The 16618-nt window shown below is 53.7% G+C and overlaps 1 protein-coding gene across 1 annotated transcript in view; it reads right to left on the reverse strand.

Moving 5' to 3' along the window:
- Positions 1 to 3070: 3070 nt before the first annotated feature.
- HTRA1 (HtrA serine peptidase 1) overlaps positions 3071 to 16618 on the reverse strand; it is a 51721-nt gene continuing 38173 nt past the window's right edge. Inside the window, exons 4-9 of the mRNA XM_081823341.1 lie at positions 10352 to 10546; positions 9356 to 9388; positions 8075 to 8189; positions 6911 to 6968; positions 5140 to 5235; positions 3071 to 3788 (exon numbers count right to left, since the gene is read on the reverse strand). Of these exons, the coding sequence (XP_081679467.1) occupies positions 3620 to 3788; positions 5140 to 5235; positions 6911 to 6968; positions 8075 to 8189; positions 9356 to 9388; positions 10352 to 10546 (666 nt within the window). The 3' untranslated portion in view covers positions 3071 to 3619. The remainder of the gene's footprint in view (positions 3789 to 5139; positions 5236 to 6910; positions 6969 to 8074; positions 8190 to 9355; positions 9389 to 10351; positions 10547 to 16618) is intronic.

A 16618-nucleotide genomic window follows, 5' to 3' on the forward strand; every position in this document is an offset into this window, starting at 1 on the left:
TCTTCACCACACCCACCAGACGGGAGCATTCTTCAAAATCTGCAGATGAAGAAATGCAGCCAGAAAAGACTGGGACCCTGTGTAGTTCCGGGCACAGCACCCGTTCAGCCGGGCCCCAGAAGATATGGCCGGGAGCCCCCTTCGTGCCATGGCCTCTCTCCTGGCTCACGCATCTAGAGAAGCATCTGGTAGGGCTGGATGGGGACCGGCCGAGCCATGCAAATGTGCCGACTGGTGTCACTCAAGGTTTCACGAAAGCTGGAAGCAGGGACTAGAGCCACGGAGCCAAGACTGGGAGAGGTGTGGGTGAGCAGGAGTTCTGCAGGAGACCAAGAAGGGGGCACTGCCCAACTGCCAGCCGGCGGGGCTCTTAAAGGACCATGGAGGCATCTGAAAGGGTCTGGAGGAACCACAAACCAAGCAGGCTGCAGGCCCCCGTAACCACCTTCTCGAAGCGGGGATGGACCGAGACTGGCACAGAGGTGGACGGGCTGGGAGTCGTCATCCTGAGAAGGGAAGGATGGACTGCCAGCGCCGCAGGCGGGCCAGGCACTCAGACCTCCTGGGCTGAAGTCCCAGCCCCTGCATATTAGCTCCATGACTTGAGCAAGATGCTTAATTTCTGAGCATCGATTTCTTCACCTGTCAGACGGGATAAATACAGCATCCAGCTCAGGGCCGATCTGAGAACGGGGCAGCTAATAAACGTAAAACGCTCAGCGTGACGTCTGACGCGCAGCAAGCGCCCCACAGATGTTCGCTATCGAGGCTGTTGGTTGAGGGGCAAGGGCAGGTGGGTAACAACAGAAACAATAGCAGCTGCGCCTCTCTCCAGCACGCACCCTCGTGGTTAGCCTTCCCAGCCCCAGGGCGAGGGGGTACATGGATTAGTTCCTCCTTTACCAAGGGGGAAACTGAGGCTCGAAGACATCAGTGAACATCCATGTTACTAATATTTATCAAGTGCTCACCGTGTGCTGTGTATTAACTCATTCGCTCCCCCACAACAGCCATAAGAAGCAGTACAGATGGAAACCAGGCACAGAGAGGTTAAGTAACTTGTTCAAAGGTCACACAGCCAGTAAGATGCAGACCATGGTTTGGTTTTTTGTTTTTTTTTTTTGAGGGTTGGACGGGCAGAGGGAGAGAGAGAATCCCAAGCAGGTTCCACACCCACTGCAGAGCCCGACGCGGGGCTCGATCTCACAACCCTGAGACCATGACCTGAGCCAAAATCAAGAGTTGGACACTTGGGCGCCTGGGTGGCTCAGTTGGTTAAGCGACTGCCTACGGCTCAGGTCATGATCCTGGAGTCCCGGGATCGAGTCCCGCATCGGGCTCCCTGCTCGGCAGGGAGTCTGCTTCTCCCTCTGATCCTCCCCCATCTCGTGCTCTCTCTCTCTGTCTCATTCTCTCTCTCAAATAAATAAATAAAATCTTAAAAAAAAAAAAAAAAAAAAGAGTTGGACACTTAACCCACTGAGTCACCCAGGCGCCCAGAGCATAGATGTGAACCCAAGTGTATCTAGCTCCAAAAGCCATGCTCCTTCAACTCAAGTCTGCCTCCCAGGCTGTAAAGCTCGTTTATGTTGCAAAAATCTCCATCAGAACCCAAAGCAAGAAGAGGAAACCACTGTCCTAAGAGTGTGAGCATGGGGTGCTGGGGGGAGCAGCCTCCACAGGACCCCGGGTACCACAGGTCGGTGCAGCTGCGGCACCAAACACAGTGTGTCAACCCTGTGCCAAGCGGCCACCTTTGTGGCCTCGTATACGACCCATATGCAGGCCAAACTCCAACCCCGCCAGAGTCCTGCAGCCCCTCAGGCGGAGAGGCTGCTGAGTGTTTACCGAGGGCTGAGCCTACGGTGTCCAGGCTGACGGCTTCCCGCAGAACCTTCTGTGATCTCCCGAGTCGATGACAGCTGGAGCCAGATGGGCTCTCGCCTCTGACCTCAACGCCACCCGCCCCACCCGGGGCAGCACCTCAGCCCTGGGGACCACCCAGCGAAGCAAGGCCACCGGCAAAACGCCTGAGGATGGAGCCATTCTCTGAGTCATCACCTTTGGTGGAGAGAGAAGCGATGCAAAAACCCGCGCCAGGAGTGAAAGGACCGGCTTCTTCTGTTTCCTGAGGTCATGTAAGCAGAGAGCAAAGGGGCTCACCAGGCTTGCCAGGCCCCCGGCTGCTGTGAGGGCCTCGCTTAATCGGATTTCCCCTCCACTGAACTTGGGCCTTTGTCCGTCCACGGCCTCTTCAGTTACGAACCGGACCTTGGAGATCCACTGGTCGAGGAAAGATTAAGCTCTCAGTCTAGAAAATTGAAACTCCCCCCCTGTCCAAGGCCCCCCTTTTTCCTGGGACAAATAGAGAGCCTTAAGCTCTGCTCCTGGTGTAGAACCTCCTCTCTGGTGTGCGCTCCCCGGGGACGCAGGCCTGGGCTAACTTCCAAGCTAAGTTTCTGCAACAGTCTGCACGGGTCCAGCCTCCCAGACTCCTGGGAGCTTTCACAGACACCGAGCGGCCTCCAGCTGCTTAAAGCTGCACCTGATTGAGGGCACGTTGAGGGGAGCTCTGCCCTAACCAACCCCCCCCCCAAGACTTAAGGTCTAGTTCTTATGTCAGAACCTAGGACAACTAGAATCGGCATCAGCCTGTGCTTTCTGGGGACTCCGGACAGGAGAGTTCTTGGGGCACAGAGGGCCTGGGTTCCTCCTGCTCCTCACTGACCTCTCTGTACTTAAGCACCACGTCTGGCACAGAGCAGAGGCTCAGGAAATCTTTGCTGACTGACTGCATGATATATGGGGTCAGCAAACTCTCTTTAGTTTGAAAAGCTTCAGATGCAAGGGCAACAGTCCTCAAACCCTATTGTATGAAGCCAGAGTGGCCGAGCACAGTTGTAACACTGGTAAACCCCACATGATGATTTTGAAATAACTGGTAAGCCTTCAGGCTCAACCCTGCGTGGACACTGTGGCTTAATGAAGAGCTGCTGTTGACCTTGTAACCATTTCAAAGAGACTGCAACCAGCTGTTCACAGGGAAAGGGGAAAAAAGCAGGCCAGGAAGCAGAGTATGAAGAAGTATTTTAATAGCTCAAACTCAAAGTCACTGTGCTCCCAGTTTGGAAGAGCTTCCTAAAAGAGGCGACCCTGGCCATTTTGGAAGCCAACGTTCACCCACCCGTGGTCTCCGGCGTCGACCTCCTCTGGGTTCTGACTGGGAGGAAAGCATAAATGTGCCCAGAACCATCCTGGCTCCTGTGGGACCTTCCTCCATCTATGCATTACATCAACTGCCTTAGTCGGACTAAGATGATGACTCGGTAAAAGGAAGAGACAAATGTTGACTGTCTAAGCAGGAATAGTCCAAGCCGGCAAGGAAAAGCACACTGCGTACATAGGATACAGAAGGACGAGCTTCTGCCTGTGGATCTATGACATTACATTTGTTTTGCCTGCAAACTATCGAGAAGGATTCTGTTGGCCAGGTGTTTCCGCTGGACAAGCAACGTGGCGGTCCAAAGTCCTGGGTGTCCCGTGCCACCAGCCAGAGTCATCATGCATCGTCCACTGGAGAGTCTTTGAGGGAAACATGAAATCCAGCTCATGCCTTTACCTATGGGTCGATTTCTTCGGGAATCACCGTGATCATAATGTCTTCATTGCCCCTGCGGACAACCATGTTCAGGGTGTCTTCCTTTTTAATGACATCACTGACATCATTGGCAGAGACCACAGACTGTCCGTTGATGCTGATGATGACATCATTCTCCTTGAGCCCACCACTGCAACACAAAGGGAAACACAAGTTTAATGCTTCCATTCCTCCTGGTCTAACTGCCGTGGAAGGTGCTCGACTGGACATTGGCAGAGGCGCGGCTTAGCACCTAGAAGCCCAGAGCAAATCAGGTGGGGTGGTGGTTAACTTTTGTGAGAATGCTTAAAATACCAATGGATTGCACTATTTCCTTTGAGAATTTTAGGCCAAGTCATCCATCATGTCCAGTGCAGAAATGCTTCCCAGAACTGGTATGATCGGATGATAGGCGGACCCCAAAGAGGCAAGGATGTGCCATATACCACCTACCATGGACCCTGACCATGGCCAACTTGCTTGTAATGGGTGTCACAACTCAGAGGGCAGTTCCCAGAGGAGCAGGGGGAATGGTGCTATTATGAGGCTTTCCTTTGTGTTATTATCGCTGTAACTTTCACTCTTACCTATGACGGTGTCAAATAAGCTATTATGGTCCTTAACAGTCTAGCACAGCACCAGCAATCTTTTCCCCAAAAGGGCCAGATAGGAAATATTTTGGGCTTCGCAGGCCATCTGGCGTCCATCACAACTCACCGCCGCTGCAGGCCGTGTAGACTACCGAGCATGGCCCAGTTTACTGGCTGTGCTCTAGGCAACTTCACTTACGGACCCTGAAACGTCAATTTCATGTAATTTTTATGTATCATAAAAAACTACTCTGAATTAAAAATTTTTTCAACTGTTTAAAAATGAAAGGCTATTCTTAGCCCATGGTCGTATAAAATTATAGCAGGCAGTGGGCCAGATCCAGCCTCCAGGGAACAGTCTGCGGGCCTCTGGTCTAGCTCTTCTCTCTGCCCTTTATGTCAGTAGAGGTAACAGATGCTGACTGCTGGTTGAGTTCCTTCTTTTTGTGTTACTTTGATGGTACCTAGGCTATCTTCTGGAGGTGTGGACAGGTATGGTCTGACTGGTAACAGACAGAATTAGAGAAGTCTCCTTTGGGAGGAGATACGTCCGTCTGGGGGCCTAGGAGGGGACCACTGCCCAAGATCTCAGGGACACCGCTCCTTAAACCCTCTTTCCCCAGCCAGGCCTGCCCCGGAGACTCACGAAGAGTTCGATACCGCTCTTTCCACCTGAATGACCCCTCATGAAGCGAGGACTTTTGAAGACAGGAAGCACCCTCTTGCTGATGAGTCCTGAGCTGAACCAGGTCAGAAGGCCTGGCTGGTGAGACGGACCAAGGATGTCCGACCATGTCATCAGGGACCCTCACAACCACCTGAGATGGTATGAAAAGAACACAGCCTCCTCCCCACCCCCTGCCCCCAGGAACCATAAGGACATCAGGCAAAGGGAAAATAACGCTAACTCACGCTGCTGCTGGGGTATCAGGAATGACTTCAATGATATACGCTCCCGAAAGCACATCTGGGAAGTCTCGATGGTGGTCCTTCAGCTCTTTGGCTTTGCTGCTCGGGAGGAAGAGCAGTTGCATTAACATTAAGTAACAAGGGGCCTCGCTCGGCTGAGACTCGGCTCTCACCCGGCTTCTCCTCCTGTCCCTGATTCCAACATAAAATGCCTCCAGGAGCTTTGATTCTGCTTGAAATCGCCTATTTACTAGGGTCAAAGATTTACTGGCTAACAGGAAGGGCAGTGCTTTATCATTACGATTTTAACTTTACTAATTATTTAACAGTAGCTACCAGAACTTATGGAGTGAGCATAGTGCGGCAGTTGACCTGGTTTGGAGCCCCAGCTCTGCCACTTTCTGTGTGTGCCCAGGCAATTGCTTAACCTCTCTGTGCCTTAGTTGGCTCACCTACAAAATAGGAATAATGACAACACTCTACGACACGGGGTCGTTTTGAGGATTAGGTGAGATGGTCTGGACACAGGACCCGGCCCAGTGCCTGGTGCACGGCAAGCATCTGATAAAAACAGTGGCTAGTGACCCTGTGGCCAGCGACCACTGATTCTTGCCTTCACACACATTCAGTCACTCGGTCCTCCCCACACACCCGAACGCCTGCACTGTCATCCTTGTCCTAGAGAGAAGGAAACTGAGGCACAGAGGTCAAGTCCTTCCCAAGGTCATAAGCCAGGAAGTAGCAGAGCTGGGACAAGAACTCAGGAAGCCAGATGCCAGGGCCTGGATTCCTTCCCCATACCTCTGAATCCCACAGTTCCCAGACGAATAACTGATTCACATTTTCGTCTTGGCAGCTCAGTCCATATTCAGGAGTACATCTAAACTATAGTAACACAGTCACAATCAATTAATAATAAAATAATGATGATAATTAATGTAGTAATGCCTATATTAATACGTTCTGCTCCTTGCTGACTTTACCGACAAGCATTTCAACCGTGCCCTTAGTTACCAGGACGCATGTGTGTGATACCAGACTTTCTCATCAAGGTTAAAACACCGGTATGCTATGAGGCTAGCAGCCACATGCCGCACCTTCCACCAGCTCGGGGAAAGCAAGCCCATCTGTCATCGGGGCCTGACCCAGCATTCCGGCAGCCACAGCCCACGTGCGGCAGGGCTCAGGAACGGCAAGGCGCTCTGGGCTGAGGAAGGCACTTGGGGCACTCCTGGAATGTGGGTTTCAACAGACAAGTGGTGAAAGGAGGCATGAGGGAGAGTGACCAACACGCCCCACTGTTCAGGGCTGCCTTCAAAGAGGAGGGCAGAATCTTCTTGAAGGAAAGACCTGCTCCAAACACACATATGCACAAAAAAGGGTAAAACCAGAGGCCTAGGCTCATGGCCCTTCCTCTCTTTCCTGATGTTTCTCAATTTTATTTTATTTTATTTTTTTAAGATCTTATTTATTTGTTTGAGAGAGAGCAAGAGACGAGACCAGGGGCGAGGCGAGGGGAAGAGGCAGAAGGAGAAGCAGACTCCCCCTGAGCGGGGAGCCCGATGTGGGGCTCGATTCCAGGACCCTGGGATCATGACCTGAGCTGAAGGCAGACGCTTAACTGACGGAGCCACCCAGGCGCCCTGATGTTTCTCAATTTTAACCAGAAACTGAGATGCTTAAAGCAGCATAAGGCTTCTCTTTCATGGTCAGTGAAAGCCTTCTGAAGTTCAGGTTTATTTGAATCTGAGACACAGACGTCCTGCTTACCCACCTGGATGTGAGTGACATCATTCGGATGCCGATGTACTTCTTCCTGGTAATGGCTTTGCCTGGTGTGACAACAAAAGGACAAGAGGTCAGCCCAGGTGGCAGTTGTCCTGGGGACACCAGGAGCTATGAGGGTCAATCCCTCGGTTGACAGTGTAAAGTCGGGCCCATCGGGGTACACTGAGGCTGTGGTTTGAATCCTGTTCAGACCCTCCTACCTGCCATGGGACCTGGGAAAGTCCTGTCATTTCAGTTAGGGGCCAAAAACCTAAGAGTGATACGTGCTTCCTCTTTGCCTTATCCTGACATCTGATGAGGGTTCTGTCCCTCCTATAAATCCAGAATATGACCCCTTCGTCCCACCCTGGTGTGGATGACTGGGAGAGCCTCTTCCCTGGTCCTACAGCTTCTACCCAGCCCCTCTAGCAGAGTCTCCACCCACCATGAGAAACACTTCTCAAAGACATCCACCAGATCATGAACTTTCCTGTTCCCTGTCGTACTTGCGGACGTGTGCCCCAAGGCCTTCACCTTGGCCAGTGTGACCCTGGCTGACCTCTTTCCACATCCATCCGTGTGACTCTGCACGTTCACTGCACTCCAGCCACAAGATCTACTCGCTGTGCTGTGCTCCCAGCCGAGGCCCTGAGTCTGCTATTCCTGGGTCTGGAATGCCACCCCCCACAACCCTGTCACTCCCCAGCTCGCCACCCGGCTTCATTTGCAGGGAAGCGTCACTGGTATCTGAAATCTTGCCTGTTTGCCTACCGTCAACCTTCCTCCTCCCCCAGGCAGAATGTCCCCGTGGAGCCAGGGAACACCCAGCCTCACCCCAAGCAGATGGGTCAATAAACGTTTGTGAATGGAACGATCTCCCTGAATCTCAGTTTTCTCATCAGTGAAATGGGACTAATACTTCCCACCTGATAGGGCAAAGGAACTTAACGAAGTAAAATGATGTCTAGAAATCACCTCCGATCCTGCCTGGTACCTATTAGACTAAACCATATGAAACGTTCATGGTCAAGGGTCAAACACCTGTGACCTAATACCAGGGGCCTAACAATGTGCATCCCACCCCCCCCTTCTCAATCTGAAAGGCTTGGCTGATGTTCAGATGTGTGGCTTCCTGCTCGAACCTCCCACGGCTGTGAGGGCCGCGCTTTACCTTTGGCCTGGCGGTCATGGGACTCGGTGAGGAACTTCTTAATCTTATCAGATGGGATTGCAAAGGAGATTCCAGCGGTCACCTTCAGAGTGTTAATCCCAATCACTTCACCATCCTGAAAAGCAAGATGCAAACAGCCTACTGAATCCATGAAGGTTTACCAGAAGACGAACAGATCATTTGTATGAAGGAAGTCTTTGAGCTCCTGAATGAGTGGGGTGGGGGAGCTGGAGGAAAGGGGGGGTCCCAGGGCCGCAGGGGGAGGCATCACTTGGGCAGCAGGACCCACGCTTAGCAAGGGGAGATCCGACACACAGCAGGCTCGGTCCTCTGGGACCACCGTGCCATAGTAACAGCCTTTAGCAGGTGGTTTCCTGGTGCCCCTTTGCTCCTTTCACAGGGACTATGTCTCAGAATCCTTCCGGTGGCTGTGCCCTCCGGCTTCTTCCATTTCCAATGATCTTAAGATGCCTCTGCCCAGACCAGGGAGGACAACCTTAGCACTTGGCGCTCCCAGGGAAATGCAGCTCTGTCTGAGCAGCCGCAGATGCTGCCGGGGCTGCAGGCTGCCGCCCCCCACTTCCTCTGCATGTCACAGAGCCTCAGTCCCTGCTGGTACTTCCTGCAGTGCTGGGAACTCGGTCCCCGACACCAAGAACCTTCCAGGAGGCACTGCCACCCTGGGCCTCGCTAAAGACGGCCTCAGTTCCGTCGAGGGACAGGCGCATAGAGCTGGGTGACCCCTGAGCTGGGTTGGCCTCACTCTGACAGAGTCTCAGGCTTCCCTTTCTTGCGCGTACATCTTTAAATACAGACAGAAGTGACATCTCTGTGAGCGGGGGCACCTCCTCGTTCCAGCCAGGTCTTGAGGGAGGGCTCCTGGCCAACACAGAGACTGTGGACGAGCCAAGCCAGCTCCTGCAGCAGCCTGGACACCTCATCTGAAGGCCGTGCCTTTCTGTCACAGGCCAGAACTGCGGACACCTTTAAAATAAAGGCCTGCTCCTCCGGCTACTCCTGAACCGGACCTGAATTCCACTGCATTGACTCGTGACTCTGAAACACAAGTGTGTCTGCTGGCATAACATTTCCAACCCCGACTCCAGCAGGCCTTACTCTTTCCAGAAAAGATAAGAAGGGTAATTTGCAAGGATACAGTACATTCACAGATTTCCCTTTAAAAGAATTAGATAACGTGCTTTGGCAAGTTCATGTCTGAAAAGAAAGTAAAAAAAAAAAAAAAAGCATAGACATAGATTTAAAAAAAAAAAAAAGCCTTACCAGGTTTACTAACGGGCCTCCCGAGTTTCCATACTGAAATTAAGCAAAAATTAATAAAAGGTTATGAGTTCACGTCTTTAGAAGCCCCAAAGTACCTCCCTGCCTGGCATGCCCCTGAGTGCACGTTCTTTTTTCGGATTTGTTCCTGTCAACCTAATATTTTGCTGGAGAAAGGGACCTTATATTTTTTCAGAAAGTTTTAGATGTGCCATAAATGGCTTTTTTTTTTTTTTTGGCTCCAAAGCCCGGAGGCCAACCATGACCTCCCCACAACACCCAAAACTACTTCCTTCTCTTGACAACAGCCTGGCTGCCAACTGGCTCGAGTATTTCAAATCTGCACCCCCCCACCCCCCCACCCCCCACTGTGATCCCTGCTTTGCTGCTGGAAATCCACATGGATTGTTCTTTTTCCATTACTTCATGCAGATCACAAAAAAGTTTGGGAATAAAACCTACTAGAGGCAGCAAGTGCATAAAACACAGTTTTTCTTATCTATTAAACAGATGTGGTGGGGGGAGGGACCTTGCTCTTTAGAAACGTCAGTCCTGTAAGAAGACAGCTGAAGGGGAAAAAAACGTGATTTAAAAAAGATTCCATTGATGAGATGGTGCGGAGCAATGCCCGGCCTCCTTAGACATCAGACGGTATGGGCCTAACGCTCAGACTGTGCCCCAAGACAGAGCGAACACCTCGGGACGGATTTAATGCCTGTACCAGGGGGAGCATCCCTCCTGCACAAAGCCTCAAAAGCAGCTCCACCAAGGGGTCTGGAAGGAGAGGAGCCACAGCCCCTCGGGTGGGATGGGGAGCTCCTCTGAGCTGCAGACCTTGCATATCTCAAGTCCCCTTCACAGGAGTCCCTGCAGATTGCTAAGGCTGAGGACCACCCCTCCACCTCATCTGCTCAAGGGGCGCGCCTTGAGGGTCCTGACTGCACCCCTGGCCCCTAAGCCCGGCTTTCCGGACACCCGACCCGACCCCGCGGGGCTCACGTTGATGATGGCGTCCGTCTGGATGTAGTCCATGTCCGAGTTCCGGAGCCCCAGCTCTTTGCCACCGCGCTGGGTGGTGCTGACGATCCCAGTGGTGACTGTGTTTTGAAGGGAAAATGGGCTTCCGATGGCGACCACAAACTCGCCCGGTCTCAGCTCTGAGGAGCGGCCAAGCAACAGAACAGGCAGCCTTCCCTGGAACCACAAGGTTGGCATTGCTGCATTTGGTTAACAGAACGGACGGACGCACGGACGTCGGGGAGGGCCAAGCAGCGATAGGCCTTGTGGGAAAGTGAGGCCAGGCCCGCCATCCCTTCCCAGACCAAGGCCACTATCATCAGCATGTTGCAAGTTGTCGCGGGGCCAGGGACCACTGAAGCCTGAAGCCGCTGGCCAAGGAAAACACAGAAGGTCACGGGAGGCTGTCTCGGGGTCACACATCTTGAAGCGATCAGCACAGACTTCATGAAACTTTGAGACCAGGAGACCAAGTCTGGATTTGGGGCTGGGCTGCCTAAGGCCATCTTAGAGTGAAGAGGCATTGAAGGACCCAGAGCCCACACAGCCCGGGGTGGAAGGGAAGGTTGGAACGGCCCCCACATATCAGAGGCACATCTGTCCAGAGTCCTGGGGAGTCGGGAGCCCTGAGGGTTGGAACTGCACAGGCCCCGTTGGGTGAGTCTCTGTACTAAGTACAAGACAATTCTGGTGAGGGGCAGGGAGGGGATTAGGGCCGCAAGGCATCCAGCTCCCCTCTCCCCTCACCCCTCCACCAACACCAAGACCCAAGAAGTAGGCTCTCTCCTCGCCTGAAAAGACCCTCCATCAACCACCTCTGCTCCCCGGCCCAGGTGAACTGACTAGCCCAACAAGCCCCATGCCTGATGCCCTTGGAGGGCCGGGCAGATCCAGAAGCTCCAAACAAGTCTTCAAACTAACACAGGACAAAATCAAGCCAGCTGGAGTGGCCAGGGCTGAGGAGAGCTGGGCTTCCATCAGGAAGGCCTGAGGCCCTCCCCCTCCCTTCCTTCCTGAGCCACGCAAACCCCTCGCCTTTGTTCCCCAACAAGACGAGCAGCTGCCCCAAACAACGGGGACCAGGCCCAGGAAGCCGAGACCCCGCCTCGGCCTCATGCAAATTGCACTTTCAGGATCCTCCTGTTTGTCCACCTCAAAAAAGAAAGGAAGAGGTGGGGGGGGGGGGTGCCGGGAGGGTGGGGTGAGTAGAAATGAGAGGTTACTTTCACATCTGCCCTGACGGGGATAGAGCAGACACCAGCAGATGAGGTGAGGTGGGGTGATCACTGGGCCCATTTCACAGATGAAGAAATTAAGGCTCCAAGAGACTGGGTGACTCGAGACAGAGCAGAGACTCACACCTGGGACCGTGGCCCCAAACCCAGACTCTTCATTGGCTCCACGGCACTGTGCCACGAAAGCCCCTCCCCACCCCAAATAAGGAAGATGCTGGGCCAGAAAGTTCATGGAGGAAGGAATGTTGAAGAAGGGATCTTGGGCGCCTGGGTGGCTCAGTTGGTTAAGCGACTGCCTTCGGCTCAGGTCATGGTCCTGGAGTCCCGGGATCGAGTCCCGCATCGGGCTCCCTGCTTGGCAGGGAGTCTGCTTCTCCCTCTGACCCTCCCCACCTCATGCTTTCTCTCTCTCTCAAATAAATAAATAAAATCTTTAAAAAAAAAAAAGAGACTGGGTGACTCGAGACAGAGCAGAGACTCACACCTGGGACTGTGGCCCCGAACCCAGACTCTTCATTGGCTCCACGGCACTGTGCCACGAAAGCCCCTCCCCACCCCAAATAAGGAAGATGCTGGGCCAGAAAGTTCATGGAGGAAAGAATGTTGAAGAAGGGATCTAAGACTGGCTTCGAGAAACGGCATGAGAAGGAATGCCCCTCAGAGCACAGCCAGCGAGAGGCCCAGGAGAGCTGTCAAGAGCTCAGACCCCTGGCCAGGCCTAAATTAGATCCTGGCCCGATGCTACAGCCACTCGGGTCCTCAGTATTCTCACCTGGAAAATGGGAATACCGTGGCACACCTCCCTCATGAGTTGGTTGTGAGAATGAGGTGACAAGACCTGAACGGCTCTTAAATATCACCTGGCTCATGTGAAGCATCATGTCAGTCGTACAGGTAAGCGTCACCTAAGTGTTGGTGACTCTTGCTGGCGTGGGGGTCTGTGCAGACCCAGTGGGGGAACCCCAGCAACTAAACTCCCACAGGCTAGTCCGTGTCACCCAGCCTTCCGCCCAGGAAAAGGCTGGTGGCACAGGGCTACCCTAACAGTGACCCCTGGGGTCACCTGAGGCCAGAGTACCCGGCGCTGTTCTGGAAGGGGCAGGCCTGCCGCTCCGCACCCCCCGAGCTCCTCGGCGCCCAGCAGCACGCCAGCGAGCTCAGCTTGGCCTGTTTACCCTGGGCCCATGCCAGCCGCCCCTGCCAGGAATGATTTCATCCGACAGTCACAGCGGGTGGGCAAGCGGGGCCCGTGATGTGCACGGGGCCAGTCTGGGGGAGGCCTGCTGGGGACGCTGCCGCTCCTTCAGGGCTGGGCAAGGGGACATGGCAGTGAAGGCTCCTGGGGCTGGGTGTATCTGGCTGCCCAAGATCACCGTCGCTTTTCACCAACTTCAAGGCAAGAGATCAAGTTCAAACAGAGAGGTGGGCCTAGCCCACATCAGCTCAGCCACAAACTGGGAACCACATCAGAAAGTTCCCTGGGGCAGGGCAATGGAGATCCTAACTAGCCCTTGCCTACCCTGTATCCCTGCACTCCACCTCCACCGCCTCGGAAGGGGGCAGACGCAGGCCCCCAGTTCTTGGGGTTCAGAAGGCAGAGGGGCCTCAAGACAACCCTGCCCCCTGCCCCGAGCTCTTCTTTTCCCAGTCTGAGCTCAGGCCCAGCAAACAAGGCAGGGAGGCAAACACTTCTGGGACAGCAGAAGCTGTGAGAACAGAGGAGTGACACCCTGCTGGGGGGAGAGCATCCGGGGCCTGCATGCTGCTCCGCCACGCTCACCGGGGAGGGCCCGGGACCCCCAGCACACTGTGAAGTTGTCACACTGAGGGGACCACACGGGCCTGGACAAGTGGACACCAGGGATACTAGCCCGGAGTCTCCCCAAGAACCAGTCCTCACTTGAACAAAACAGGGGGACATCTGGACCCCAAGTGGCCAGTCAGACCTGCACCAATGGTACCCCTGGGCCACATGAGCTCTGCCTCATATAAGCTGTTATTCCCTCAAGCATCTTCTAGATCATGAAGGACAATCGGAGACAGAAATAAGCAAGTGGACATAGCCCAAGGGGGTGGGGCTTGTAATAGCAAGGCTTGATTGACGTGAAAGGAATGCACTTTCTACCTCCCAGCTGACGAAGCCTTTCATGGCCACCAGGGGTGTTAGGGCGGGCGTCCCCTCATTTTACAGAGGTGAACTGAGACTCAGAGGTGGGGTGGCTTCCCCCAGCTAATGAGCAGCCTGGCTAAAGAAGAGAACAGGCTTCCTAACTCTCAGACCTGCACTCCGAGTACGTGTTAACCTGGAATCTAAGTGTAGGCAGAAATCTTTGCAAGGGAGTGACATGGGACGGAAATGTGGGCCAGGCCAGACTTACAGCTCTCCAGGATGCCAACGTGCCTTTTTGGGCTGCTCCCCACCAGTGCTGCTGGCCCCACGAGCATCAGGCTCTCCAGCTGTTCCAGAGAGTCCTCACCACGGGTCTGTCTGCTCAACGCAGCCATACCTCTGCTGGCCAAACTCCTACTTGGTAACTGAGCATTTTATTCCATAGCTGTCTAGACATATGCTCCACGGGGGGCCTGGAGGAGATGAAATGCAGACACGGCTGCAAGTGCCAAGCCACACCTCGGGCTTGACCTGCAGATGGGAAACACCGGTCCGCTTCACTCCGCAGCGCCGTCCAAAGGCTGGTCCCCAAGCCACCCACATCAAAGGCGCCCCAAGGCTCCCGGAGCAGACACTCTGCCTGAATCTCCCTCTGAAGTGGCCCCCGCCGCAGGCCCTGTCGGAGAAGCCAGCCCCAATCCTGACAGCCACTTCCCATACCTCTCCATCTCAATGGAGCCTGGCTCGCAGCACACGTGTGAAACAAAACACAGACGTCTCTCCTCCACTTGGCAGGAAGCAAGGGGGCGAGTGGCTCCCATTCCCATGTCAGACTCTCTAATCACCGGGGGGATAACGATGTAAATCGGGTGTGCACACCACAGCAGTGGGGTGGGAGAGCTCGTAAATGGCCAAAGCAAAACTCCAAGGCTCCGTACCGGAGCCAAGAAGGAACCCTCGGGGGCCCTACCCAGAGAGCATGGGGCTCGAGATTGGCCCAAGTCCTTCGAGGACAAGGGATATTCCACAGCACGTCCAACATGCTGCTAGTTCTTAAGGTCACACTTATGCCCATGAGAGGTGGGGAGGCTCTCTGCAAGGTGACTCCCTAATGCTAAAGGACATCCTCACACTACCACCATCAAGAGCAACTTTAAGAAAACATGAGCCCCCCTAACACCTGGGTTTTCAGCCCACTGTGACCCGGGCCGATGGAGAAACAGCCCAGGTGAGGGTGTCAGAAGTCCTGGGTGTGGACTCCAGACTTACCATATCTGTGTTAAACTACTAAATACTAGCCATAGGCAGGATACTAATTGTGTGGTAGGTTTCATGCGAAAACTTGGAAGAGGTTGGTGCATAGCATGATTAAAGAAGGCTCTCCCATTCATTTAATCACAACAAACAAACAACCAGCAGGCCCAGCAGCACTGCTCCCGTGAAACACCACCAACATGAAAGAGAACTTTCTCAACAAGCATTCACTGAGCGTCTCTGACGGGCCAGGCACAGTGAACACAGAAGATCAATGAATCCATCTGTGCCTCCCAGGCCTACTGTCTGAAGCGTTGGAGTCACATGGCGGTGAACAGAGACAAAGTCCCAATCTCCATTGCCATGGTCAGCTCAGTCCGGAATGTTCCATAAGGGCTAACAATAGATCAACACTAAAAATGACTGGGGTGTATCAGTGAGGGTGTTTGGCCGGCTGCAAGTATCAGGAACCCCAACTCAAAATGGAATAAATATCCAGCTGTTTCAAGGGCAGGGTGGCACCAGGGCTAATCACTTCAAAGACTCATGGACATCTTTCCTTCTGTCCGATCAACTTAAGCCACCTCCATTCCAGGCGTTAGGTAAAGACATGACTATGCCCAGTGGAAGTAAAAGGATCTTTTCTCCCCTGTGTGTCTTTTTCGAAGAGCAAAGAATTTGGGGCCTCGAACCTTCCTCCTCCTGGGTCATCAGCCAGCAATTAGTCATAAGATTACCCTCAACCAGTCCTAGGCAAGGGGAACATGGCCCCCACGACTGCCTTAGGCTCCCCAGGACTTGCCTATGTTAGGAAGGAGGTGGGTCACGGGGGGACGGACCAGGGCTGTACCAGCAGGAAGAAGGCTGAGTCTGCTGTGGAAGCTGGGTGGGGGGGTAGGCTTGGAGAGGCAGCCATTAGCATCCGCCAAGGCTTTGGGGGAAATGGCTCATTTTAGAGCAGCAATCCTAATACCTAACTAGGTTTGGGAAGGGCTCTAATAAGTATATGCTCCTTCACGCAGGTTTTTGGGGGGTGGGAGCAAGAGGAGAAATCTGCTTCTAAAAACAGTAATGGTCGCGAGGGGCGCCTGGCAGCACAATCGATTGGCTGTCCCACGCTTGGTTTCAGCTCAGATCATGATCTAAGGGTCGTGGGATCAAGCCCCACGTCGGGCTCTATGCTCAGTGTGGAGTCTGCTTAGGACTCTCTCTCCCTCTCCCTCAATCTCTGTCTAAAATAAATAAATCTTAAAAAATAAAGTAATGGTCGGGCGCCTGGGTGGTTCAGTTGGTTAAGCGGCTGCCTTCGGCTCAGGTCATGGTCCCAGAGTCCCGGGATCGAGTCCCGCATCGGGCTCCCTGCTCGGCAGGGAGTCTGCTTCTCCCTCTGACCCTCTCCCCTCTCGTGCTGTTTCTCTCTCTCTCTCTCTCTCTCTCAAATAAATAAATAAATAAAATCTTTAAAAAAAAAAAAATAAAGTAATGGTCGGGCGCCTGGGTGGCTCAGATGGTTAAGCGACTGCCTTCGGCTCAGGTCATGATCCTGGAGTCCCGGGATCGAGTCCCACATCGGGCTCCCTGCTCGGCAGGGAGCCTGCTTCTCCCTCTGACCCTCTCCCCTCTCGTGCTGTTTCTCTCTCTCTCTCTCTC

This window comes from Leptonychotes weddellii, chromosome 6 (genome assembly GCF_054177405.1).
Source record: "Leptonychotes weddellii isolate Sample4059 chromosome 6, ASM5417740v2, whole genome shotgun sequence".
Lineage (NCBI taxonomy): Eukaryota > Metazoa > Chordata > Mammalia > Carnivora > Phocidae > Leptonychotes > Leptonychotes weddellii.